Source organism: Eucalyptus grandis, chromosome 3, assembly GCF_016545825.1.
Source record: "Eucalyptus grandis isolate ANBG69807.140 chromosome 3, ASM1654582v1, whole genome shotgun sequence".
In the NCBI taxonomy this organism is placed as follows: Eukaryota; Viridiplantae; Streptophyta; class Magnoliopsida; order Myrtales; family Myrtaceae; genus Eucalyptus; species Eucalyptus grandis.
Genome location: NC_052614.1, coordinates 10,501,132 through 10,513,517, shown reverse-complemented (window position 1 = coordinate 10,513,517; position 12,386 = coordinate 10,501,132). Strand labels below are relative to the sequence as shown.

Sequence of the window (12,386 nt, the reverse complement as noted above, 5' to 3'; positions counted from 1 at the left end):
AAATTACTGATTATTTTGGGCTAGTTTGTTGATGGATGAAAAGAGAGAGAGAGACCACAATCACTATGCATCAAGAAAAATGGTATTTGTGCTTGAATTGTTAAGAAGCAATTTTACTTGTGCTGTATTAGGCTGTAGCATACATTTTCGGAAGTGAGAACTAGTTCACTTTTTAATTGTATTCTGCCGCTTAATTCATATCTAGACGGGTCGCTCTACTAATATGCTACAAGCCACTTTGTTAATATACAATCTCCAGATGCCATGCTCAACATAGCTTCCCTTTTCAAAAAGAGAACCATTCTTCTCACTTTTGAAAGTGTTTTTGACGAAACATATTTCTTTTTACTAGTTTATTTTTGTGAACGAAATGCCAAAAATTTCAAAAAAAAAATCTTGAAAGTTGTTTTTGTAAAACAGATGAAATCTAAGAATTAAAAAATATTTTGACTTTAGTTATAAACAAATAAAAGATGTTTTTGGGACCGAACTCTTGCTATATAGCTATTTATAGCTTTCAGGTTAAAAGTCTATATCTTCTTACTTTTTACCAAAAAATAAAAAATAAATAAAAGATGTTATTATAATCTTCAATCATTATTATCTTTTTTATTTTTATTAATTTTTGTATCAGGTTTTTTTTTAATTACATTTTTTTCATTTTACCCTAGAAAAATCACAAAATGAAAATTTAGGGGATTATATATCAATTGTAATTCTGAGAGGAAGCATGCACCACTCCGAAAGATTTAAGGGAGATTTGTGTAATTCCCTTCCTAGAGCAATTACATGAGACGTTTGCTAACATTTCAGAGAAATTCTTCTGTAATCTATTGAGGAGCTCTAAAAGCATAAAGATGTTCAAGATTAAAGAGGCTGTCGAAACAAGATCAAAATCCCGCATTTTGTTCCATGTTAGTACTGCAGGAAACCGAAGCAATTTACCGGGAGAAAAAAAGAAACTCCTGCCGCGCTCTCAACCACTTGGAACAAACTCAAATCTTCAGCTCTGAAGGGCCTTGTACATCATATACTGATACAGCGACCGGAGATGAAGATTATACCCTCAAGGCTCAAAGTATTGCTTTCTTCAAATGTCTGACATTTGGGTGCATTAAAGTTCTGACTTGCCGGTCTTTGAATTTTTCTTCGAGTCTGGTTTTCTAATTCCTTTCCACCATTTTTGTAATCGGAAGGAGACTTTGTCTGCATGTCTCTTTATTACTTCCCCAGTAGTTTTGATGCCTTCTGTTAGTGTCTGCTTCCAATCACCCTTTCTGCTTTCCTTGTCTCTCAAAACTTTTCCCTGGAAAAGAGATGGTTCAAGATAATAAGCATAAATATCTGTCTTTCATGTGATGCAAAACGAAGAGGACTCGTTCAAAGATCTGCATACCAATTTTGAAGGGAAGTGTGGATCCTCATCTTCATCTTCTTCATCATCGTCTTCCTCACCTAAGTTTTTCATGTTCATCAATTCGTCTTTTGAGTACATCTTCATGCTGGGTGCTCCCGGCATACCCTGTAAAGAACATAACCGGTATAAAGTCTGACTATAGTAAAAGAGTAACATTGCCTATGACTTCAGGATTGTGGAAAATAATTACCTCCATCGATCTCAAGATCTTCTCCATTTCAGCATCCTTAGCTGGTTTGGGCATAAAAGCTTCTCCAGGAGTCCTATCCTATTGCACAATATTGGGGATGAATGTGTTAAATCCTATTCAAGGATCAATTTGCAAACCAAACCAGACGTCCTATGTTTTGGGACTCCAAGAGAGTAATACTGATTAATGATGACTGTTTGAGAGGAGAATCGAGTAAATGTGCACTCTAGAAGTACACACGAGATTATTCAAATATTGCCAACTCCATTGCTTTCTCACTACTTAAATGTTGTCAATCTCAACCATATATGGACATAGATTCCCATCCCACCTATTCCTAAACTTCTTAGTCTCCATATGACGGGCTATAACTTAAGAACGATCTCATGCCGCATCGTCCTTGGGGAGCAGAAAAATTGCACAAGAATGATGATCATTCACTTCATTAAAATCACCATGCCATTTTTTACGAATATATATCGAATATATGAGAATGTGGTTTTTCAGTTATGTACCATAGATGTAGCTCCAGTGCTTCTCTGCACTAAACTAACATATGTGAGACTGGACTCTCTGAAACTTCAGTGACATTCATATTGAAAGGTCTGAATTATCTATGTGATTTATCAAACAGAGGTAGAACATGATGTCACCATGATATTGTTTCATTTGCTAAGCCAGAAGATTAACACAGAAAGCAAGAGACATACAGAGACAATAGAGTAAAACATTGAGCATGCGTTTGTTCAAATAGCTAAATCCATGAAATTGAGTCCTAAAAGCAAGATAAAAAAGTACCTTAGGAAGTGGAGGTGGCTTGGAATTGCATGCTCTACTAAGGTCTTTACAGAGAAAATCAACCAGTGAATCTAATTGGGGCTTGGAGTTATATAAATACTCAGCAACATCAGTATCAGAGTAACCCATGACCTGCATTTTCCAGTTGAGGGAACAATTTTAATGTTGGTCTAGCATCTAGTGCAATTCAGAAGTAAAAGCACCAAATATGCTTCAATAGCATGAATTTCCACTCAGGGTAATCCCATTACTGAAAAGCACAAAGGAAGTTCGTCCAGCTATCTTCCGTCAATATGAAAGGCAAGGGACAGGGAAACAATTTTTCTGCAAGATCACATTAGCCAGACAGGTCGATCGAGTTTGATTGACAAGGTGCCACCAAAGCGAGAATCCTTATGAAAAAACGACTTGAGTAATGAGTAGGTAGAGCACGAAAGTCTAACCTCTTGACAAGCTCTTTCGATAGTCTTGCACTCGGAATTGCATATTCCTTCAGTATCTTGGTCTACAAGCTGAAATAGAAGAAACAGAGATGAAAATGTCCTTACGCACAACACTCTCTCCATCGACATATTGGCATGCAAAGAAAGAAGCACATCAACATTGTTTGCACTATATTCGTTCATCGAACTACCCACATATATGTATAAGCTTGCGACTAAAACAAACTCGAAAGAACATAGAAAAGCATTGAGGTAATAAATTGCGCCGATTGTCATGTCACTTATTCTCTATGCCAATGACAGGATGACTTCTAGCTCTAACATGCAACATCCACCACCTTATAAATTGTTCAAATTACAGTCAATCCCGCTTCGCACCTATACGTGTACCACCGACAACCAAAGAACTCGGCCATTCGGCCATTTGTGCACGCATTTTTTCCTCAAGGTGCCAACAATCACTTCAAGAAAACATCTCAGGAATGACAACAAATGATCCTGTCAATCTCCTTAGGTTAGTCCTTGAGCTATTCCAGTGTCCACATGCATATGCCTCATAACTTATGCTGAAACGCGCATAAATAGCAGAATGAGGGACACCAAGTATCCGCATTAACGGACCATACCTCCAATTTATCCCCTTGCTCGACGATATCAATCTTGAGCATCCAATCAGCTTCCTCCTTCTTCAAATTACAGATGTTCTCGGCGATCTCAATCACTTCATATTCCGAGATCTACCAATCACCAACCACCAAAAAAATATCAATCGAATGCCAATCCGAACAAAAAAACAAAAGAAGACCCGCCTCCGGATTCCCGCGAAGCGGCAGCAAACACGAGCAACCAGAACGAACAGAGTCCGTACCTTCTTGGGAGCGATCTGGGCTTGCTTCTTCTGCACCTGGCGGTACAGCTGGGTCGCGACCTTCTCGCAGACCTGGCACCTTATGAACGGCACGTCCTCCTTCCGGGCGGCCGAAGCCGGTTTCTTGACGCCCTCCGCGGCGGGCAACCACGTCCACGCGAGGACCACCAGGCACAGCACCGCCGCAGGTGCGGCGTGGATCCTCGCCATGTCGCTCTCCCGAGGAACTACGGAAGGCGGCAGCTGCGGCCCTGAGATTCTCCCGATTCGACGAAGAAGCTCGGGTCGAGAGAAAGGGGAGAGCTTGATGGTGTTTCCGAGTGTGAGCGTGGAAGTGACCGGAAATGAGAACGCGCGACCAACCGTAGGTTCGGAGAAATTGGGGTTGACGTGTTCCGCTGCTTCTGATTGGCCACATCGAGTCTACTTGGCATCGGGACGGGACCCACCCTTTTTATAATTAAAAAAAAAAGAAAAATACCACCAAAAATCCCAAACTTTACCCAAATGATAAATTTACCTTAAACTTTTTTTATGACATGAAAAACTCGAAACTTAGCAAATTGTGACACATTTACCCCATTAAAGGCATTTTTATCTTATTTTTTTCTATTTTTCCTCTTCTTTTTAACTTTTTCTCCTCTCTTCCTTACGTCGGTCATGTTGGAGCAAGCGGAGGGAAGTCGGAGTCCAGCGAGCGCTACCCTCACCAACATCAAGTGAGGGTCGCCCTAGCCCGAGCCACCCGAGCCCGATGCCGATGAGGGCCTGGCAAGGGCACCCCTCGCCGAACTCGAGCGAGAGGTGCCCTCACCAGCGTTGGGCAAGGGGTGCTCTCACCAGATCTGACAAGGGAGGTCCTCGCCTGATGCCGGCAAGGGTGACCTTGTCTGACGCCGGCTTCCCTCCTCCATGGCCAGTGGAGGGAAGAGAGAAAAAGGAGAAAAAAAATTAAAAAGTAAAATACCAAAATGCCCTATAGTTCGAGGTAAATGTGTTACACAAATAAAAGTTCAGGATTTTTCGTGTCACGAAAAATAGTTTGGGGTAAATGTGTCACGGTTAGCAAAATTCATGATTTTTCATATCACCAAAAAAAAAGTTTATGGTAAATTTATCACTTTGGGCAAAATTTGAGGTTTTTGGATATCTTTTCCTTAAAAAAAATTCTTTTTTTTTTGCCCAAGAAAATCATTACTTTACATTGGTTTAGTGTACGTTTGGTAATCATTATATTTTTAAAATAATTTATATTCCAAAATCGTATTTTCTTATTCTACTCCTTAAATAAGATTCTAAACATGTTTTCAATTCCTGAAATAGAAAAATAATAAAAATGCATTTCATACTACTCAATTTTTTAGTGACGAAAATTTTCTTTTAATTTTTTTTTTTTTTTCTTTTTCTTTCTTTTTCCCTCTATTCTTCTTACTCCTCTAGCTGGTCACCGAGCCTTAGTGATTGCAACCAGCTAGAGACGAGAGCCAACAACCTCCCTAGCCTTAGGGATCCTCACCATGGCTGGGCAACCTCGCCAGATTAGAGCAAGATCAAGCGATCGATGATCAACTAGAAGAGGAAAAAGAAGAAAAAAAGCAAAAAATGTCCTAGTTTTAGAAATTGGTCGAAGGAACAAAAAAATAACTTTTTTCTACTTCTTATTTCCGTTCAAAAATCTATTTGGTAGCTCACAAATAGATTTATATTCATTTTTTGTTCTAAGGATTAAAAGAACGAAAAAAAAAAAAGAGTCAAGAATTAACCAATTATCAAATAGGGTCTAATAGTCTTCTTCATTAGACATTTGTTGGAGCACTTGCGCATGATGTGTTCAACAAAATTTCCCAACGAAGCAAGAAACATGTGATACTAAGTGTTGTTAAAGGTGTGTTACCTCTTTTGAGTAACTTTTGTGACCAGCTGTAGATTAGAAGAAATTGGGGTTAAATGTTCTGTTGATTCTAATTGGCTGTTGCAGGTCTACTTGTCACGGGAATGAGATCCCCCCTTTTTATAATTGACATAGATGGATTATATTATGAAAAAAAAACCTTAAACTAGTACATCTATGACAAATATACCTCAAATCGATACATTTGTGATAAATTTATCCTCCATTAGTTTTCATTAAATTTTATTGTTAAATTGTTAAATTAGATGACACACAGAAGAATCGGTTCCCAATCCAATCTAATTCCATGGAATTGACTGAGAGGACCAATTCCTAAAATTGGGAATTGGGGATTGGACCGGTTGGTCTTGAGATCGGAAATTGGATCGAATCGTTGCGGGTCCGGTCCAATAAAACCGTCACCTTTTTTCCCCTTTATTTGGTGGAAGAAAAAAAAGCCGGTCACTTTTATTTTTTGAAAAAGTTTTTAAAAAATTTTAAAAAAAAAAAAAAAGCATGTATTTGGCCTAGTCTGAATTCCCTTAGAATTAAGAGGACCGAAGACCAAATCAACACTCTCTGGAGCTAGACTCGCCAACTAGTTTTGTCCGATGTGGACGGTTCATTTTGCATTCCCTTAATAACATGTGACAATTAACAAGTGCACCAATTTAAAGTTTTATTTTTCGTTTGTCACAAATATACTAGTAATAGTAAGTGATTTTTCGAGACATTAATATAATTTAATGAAAATTAACAGAGAATAAATTTATCATAAATATAAGTTTATGGTTTTTTTTAATCATAAAATTAATTTTGGGGATCAAAAGTGTACCAATTTAGAATTTTTGATAATCAAAAAATTATTTTGAGGTAAATTTGTCGTAGGATACATATTTTGTGGTAATAACCCTTAACATAAACATGCAAAAGTGAAAAATTGTGAACGTAAAAAATTCAGACAATGTACACCTAAAGTGTAAAAACTTGGCATGGAAGAGTGCCAAAAGTTAGAAAAGTTAGAAAAGTAACACTTAAGTGTCAAAATGGAGTGAAATGAATTACTTAAGTGCCACTCCGGCCAAAATCCAGTCAAATTACTAATACAGCAATTTTTCGGCAAGGTGAGTGCACATTGATGTGGCTAAAAAATGCAAAAACAATGTTCTTTTGTTTCTACGTGGTAAATAATTAATATAAAATTTAATTTAATTTAATTTAAAACTAAATTTATTCAAAATATTTAAAAAAATTAAATAAAACTTTATAATAAAAAAGTGGGGGCCAAAGGGAGGCCGATGGAGGAGGGGAGGGTCGGCCGGGGTTGTCGCCCCTAGCTAACCAACGGCAAGGGCTCGCGAGCCCTCGCTGGATCTAGGCAAGGGCAGCAACCGTCGTCTAAATCGTCGGCCCTTGGCCGACCTGTGGCGAGGGCTTGCGAGCACTCGTAGGATGTGGGACAAGGGTCGGCAGCCCTTGGCCTAATAGGGCGAGGGCCGCCGACCTTCACCAAATGGGGGCGAGGGCCGCGACCCTCGCCCCCAAATCTAGGCGAGGGCTCATGGGCCCTCACCACCAATCGACCGGCGTTGCCAGCCCCTAGCCAAAGTCCGGCGACCTTGGTTGACACTCCTCCCACCATCACCAGCCCTTCTCGACAGCAGCAGGGAGGCAGCGAGGGCCCGCGAGCCCTCATCGAGCTCGCGGGCCCTCGCCGCCTGGCCAAGGGCCGGCAACCCCGGCCGACCCTCCCCCTTCGTCGCCAACCCTTCCCGATGGCGGCGAGGAGGCGCTGCAGCGAGGGCTCAACCCTCGGCCCGCCTCCCTTTAACCCCTCTTTTTTTTTTTAAGTTTTTAAATTTTAAGTTTTTTGTTTTTGTTTTTTAATACTTTAAATAAATTTAATTTAAATTTAAATTTAATTAATTTTTAAATTAATTATTTGCCATATCAAAGACAAAACAAAGTTGTTTCTGCATTTTTTAGCCATGTCGGCGTACAAAATGACGTTGTTTTGTACTCATTTCATCGGAAAATTGCCACGTCAGTAATTTGGTCGGATTTTGACCGAAGTGACACTTAAATGATCAATTTTGCTCCGATTTTGGCACTTAAGTGTCACTTTTCTAACTTTTTGTATTTAAGTGTCTTTCTGTGCCAAATTTTGGCACTTGAGGTGTACTTTATTCCAAAAAATTCTATTATTTAGCGCAAGAAAAATCATTACTTGTGTTTCCCTTCTACTCTCCATCAGGCACTTCTTGCAGAGCTTATGCATAATCTGTTCGACAGAATGTCCCGGTGAAGAAAGAAGCATGCGTTACTAAATGTTGTTAAAGGTGTTAATTTCTTTTCAGTAACTTTTGCGGGGCATCTTGGTCGAAACTTAATGACCAGGGCAGTCCGATGGTGGCGCAGGCTCGGGGTTTCGCGAAGTTTGCTTGGTCAGCTGGATTTTTTTAGCCAAAAGGTGAGTTCGACCTGGTCAAACGGGGTGACAGTAATGGAGAAAAGCTTCATATAGGTTTGTGGCCAATGAGATTCACGTTTACTCTGTATCTCTCGCATTCTTTGTGATTCTTGATTGGTTGTTTGACTCTGTGTCCTTGAGGCTGCTTAAATTTAGAGCACAATGCTAACAGAATGATTAGATATCCAATCGAAGTATCAAACGTCACTGCAATTGCTTTGCACATAGGTTGAGCGATGTATTACTTTGAGACAGGACCTCACTCCGAATCAGAGCCCAATACATCAACACTTCTCCAGTTTCTGATGCTCCTGTTATTGGAAATTTAAGATTGACAGGCAAAAGGGATATTAAGATGGTCTGAACAATACAATGATCAATGTCAAATTACCAGACATAATATAATGATCAATGTCAAACTAAGAGTAAGTTCTTGTGCATATCATTTTTCACGTACTATCTCAAGAACCTAATTGTTGTTTAGAGCACAGTATTTAGCAGTGCAATAACACAAGTTTTCAGCGAGTAATTGCGTCACAGCTTTCCTTGTTTCTCTCTGTTTTCAGTCCATAGTGTGCATTCATTCATTGCTCTAAACACTGCAACTGTTCATCGTGGCTTCACATCACTGCGGACTTGTTTCAAATCCTGCAGAGAAGGGATTTCAGAGTCCAAAGTTCCAAATACATGTTAGATCTGCAACTTTTAGCAGCTCGAGTTGTGCTCAGTCGGTAACTATCTCCACAAGGAGCGTTAATCGGTTATAAGTTACAGGCGGCACCCGAATTCACTATCAGTTAAATATTATACCAGTGTATTGTTTAGTGTATGTTTGATGACCATTCTATTTTTTATAATAATCTATACTCCAAAATAGTTTTTTTTTAATTATATTCCTTAAACGAGATTCTAAATATTCGAACGCGTTTCATAATTGTACAAAATTCTATTTCAATTCTTGAAATAAAATAAAAATAAAAAGAACAAGAATGCATTTCATACTACTCAAATTTTTTTATGACATAAAATTTATTTTAATTTTTTAATAATTTTTCTTTTTTTTTTTCTTTTTTCCCTCTCTTCTTCTTCCTCCTCTAGTTGGTTGCCGAGCCTTAGTGATTGCAACAAGCTAGAGACAAGAGCCAACAACCTCCCTAGCCTCAGGGATCCTTGCCATGGCTGGGGCGAGGTTGCCTGATCGACGACCCATTAGAAAAGGAAGAAGAAAAAAAAAAGAAAAAAAAATGACCTAGTTTTAGAAATTGGTCGAAGGAACAAAAAAGTAACTTTTTTCTAGGGAAAATGTCATAAATGGTCTTTGAACTTTCATCTAATGTTCAATTTCTTCCCTAAGCTTTCGATTTGTTCAATTTAGTCCCTGAACTTTTATATAATGTTCAATTTCATCCCTGAACTTTTGATTTACTCAATTTGGTCCCTAAACTTTCATCTAATGCTCAATTTCATCCCTGAGTTTTTTATTTGCTCAATTTAGTCCTTGAACTATTAACAAATGTTCCATCTAGTCCTTCCGTTTGTTCAAACAGTTAAGTGACGGGATGGAGCATTAATTGATGATGTGGAACTAAGTTGGATTACTAGAATTATGAGTCAAAATGAAAACAAATTAGGGGTCAGTTAGAGATGAGAGCACCAATCACAACAACAGAAAGAATAAGTGGTTAGGTATCTCTTTTTTGGATAGTGGCCACAATTTGACCTGTTCTAAAGGTAATTTCCATGTGGATATTCCACATGTTCTTTTTTATTTTATATTTAAGAGACTAAAAGTCATGTAAGCCAATTCCGTTAACTTTAACTAACGGAAGGACGAAATTGGTCAAATTTCAAATAGTTATGAATGGAATTAAACATTAGATGAAAGTTCATGGACCAAATTGAGCAAATTGAAAGCTCATTGATGAAATTGAAAATTAGATGAAATTTCAGAGATCAAATTGAGTAAATCGAAAGCTTAAGGATGAAATTAAATATTAGATGAAAGTTCATGGACCATTTCCGACATTTCTCCTTTTTTCTACTTCTTATTTCCGTTTAAAAATAAAAATAAAAATTAGCTCACGTTATCAAATAGATTTCTAATTATTATTTGTTCCACGGAACAAAAAGAACAAAAAAAAAAAAAGTCAAGAATTAACCAATTATCAAATAGGGTCCCATAATCTTCTTCATTAAACATTCGTCGGAGCGCTTGCGCATGATGTGTTCAACAAAATTTCCCAACAAAGCAAGAAACATGCGATACTAAGTGTTGTGAGAGTTGTGTTACCTCTTTTCGGTAACTTTTGTGACCAGTGTAGATTAGATGAAATTTGGGTTACATGTTCTGTTGATTTTAATTGGCCATTGCAGTCTACTTGTCATAGGGACGAGATCCCCCTTTTTATAATTGACATAGAGGCATTATATTAAGAAAAAAATCTTAAACTAGTACATTTATAACAATTAACAAATATACTTCAAACCGAGACACTTGTGATAAATTTATCCTCTATTAGTTTTCAATAAAATTTACTATTAAATTGCTAAATTAGATGACATATAGAAGGACCGGTTCCTAATTCGATATGATTCCATGGAATTGGACCGAGAGGACCAACTCCTAAAATTGGGAATCGAGGACCGGACCGGTTGGTCTTAAGATCAAAAACTGGATCAGATCACTGACTGTCCAATCCAATAAAACCGGTCACTTTTTTTTCCCCTGTATTTGATGCCTTGTATCATAAAGAAAAAAAGCTGGTCACTTTTATTTTTGAAGAAGTTTAAAAAAGAAGAAGAAGAAGATGTATTTGGCCTAGTCCGAATTCCCCTGAGAATCAAGAGGACCGAAGACTAGATCAACACTCTCTGGAGCCAAACCCGCCAACTAGTTCGGTCCGATGTGGACGGTCCATTTTGCATTCCCTTAGTAACATGTGGCAATTAACAAGTGCACCAATTTAAGATTTTATTTTTCATTTGTTATAGATGTACTAGTAATAGTAAGTGATTTTTTGAAACATTAATCTAATTTAATGGAAATTAACGGAGGATAAATTTGTCATAAATATACAAGTTTATGGTTTTTTTAATAAAAAGTTAATTTTGGGTAAATTTATCAAAAGTGTACTAATTTAGAATTTTTTATAATCAAAAAATTATTTTGAGGTAAATTTGTCGTAGAATACATTTTTTGTGGTAATAACCCTTAACATAAACATGCAAAAGTGAAAAATTGTGAACGCAAAAAATTCTATTATTTGGCGCAAGAAAATTCATTACTTGTGTTTCCCTTCTACTCTACTCTCCATCAGGCACTTCTTTCAGAGCTTATGCATAATCTGTTCGACAGAATGTCCCGGTGAAGAAAGAAACATGCTTTACTAAACGTTGTTAAAGGTGTTATTTCTTTTCAGTAACTTTTGCGAGGCTTCTTGGTCGAAACTTAATGACCAGGGCAGTCCGATGTTGGCGCAGGCTCGGGGTTTCGCGAAGTTTGCCTGGTCAGCTGGATTTTTTTAGCCAAAAGGTGAGTTCGACCTGGTCAAACGGGGTGACAGTAATGGAGAAAAGCTTCATATAGGTTTGGGGCCAATAAGATTCACGTTTACTCCGTATCTCTCGCATTCTTTGTGATTCTTGATTGGTTGTTTGACTCTGTCCTTGAGGCTGCTTAAATTTAGAGCATATGCTAACAGAACGATTAGATATCCAATCAAAGTATCAACCGTCACTGCAATAGATTTGCGTATAGGTTAAGCGATGTGTTACTTTGAGACAGGACCTCACTCTGAATCAGAGTCCAATACTCCAACACTTTTCCAGTTTCTGATGCTCCTGTTATTGGAAATTTGAGATTGAGATGCAAAAGGGATATTAAGATGGTCTGAACAATACAATGATCAATGTCAAATTACCAAACATAATATAATGATCAATGTCAAACTAAGAGTAAGTTCTTGTGCATATCATTTTTCACGTACTACTCAAGAACCTAATTGTTGTTTAGAGCACAGTATTTAGCAGTGCAATAACATAAGTTTTCAGCGAGTAATTGCGTCACAGCTTTCCTTGTTTCTCTGTGTTTTCAGTCCATAGTGTGCATTCATTCATTGCTCTAAACACTGCAACTGTTCATCGTGACTTCACATCACTGCGGACTTGTTTCAAATCCTGCAGAGAAGGGATTTCAGAGTCCAAAGTTCCAAATACATGTTAGATCTGCAACTTTTAGCAGCTCGAGTTGTGCTCAGTCGGTAACTATCTCCACAAGGAGCGTTGATCGGTTATAAGTTACAGGCGGCAC

At 37.9% G+C, this 12,386-nt stretch overlaps 1 protein-coding gene across 1 annotated transcript; it reads right to left on the bottom strand.

The window, feature by feature from the left end:
- Positions 1-742: 742 nt before the first annotated feature.
- Positions 743-4,064, bottom strand: LOC104436508. The gene is made up of 7 exons (XM_010049301.3): positions 3,717-4,064; positions 3,475-3,585; positions 2,849-2,917; positions 2,406-2,537; positions 1,608-1,685; positions 1,397-1,522; positions 743-1,306 (listed from the first exon to the last, which is right to left on the bottom strand). The coding sequence occupies exons 1-7, from the start codon at positions 3,924-3,926 to the stop codon at positions 1,115-1,117; spliced, it is 918 nt and encodes a 305-aa protein (XP_010047603.2). The 5' UTR covers positions 3,927-4,064; the 3' UTR covers positions 743-1,114.
- Positions 4,065-12,386: the final 8,322 nt, after the last annotated feature.

What these genes read in the sequence shown, in the direction of transcription:
- LOC104436508 (XM_010049301.3), bottom strand. Translation starts at nt 3,926, where the DNA reads ATGGCGAGGATCCACGCCGCACCTGCGGCGGTGCTGTGCCTGGTGGTC. An exon ending in AGCAAGGGGATAAATTGGAG is followed by an intron (nt 2,918 to 3,474) that starts GTATGGTCCGTT and finishes CTTCTATTTCAG; the next exon opens with CTTGTAGACCAAGATACTGA. An exon ending in AGATCTTGAGATCGATGGAG is followed by an intron (nt 1,523 to 1,607) that starts GTAATTATTTTC and finishes TGTTCTTTACAG; the next exon opens with GGTATGCCGGGAGCACCCAG.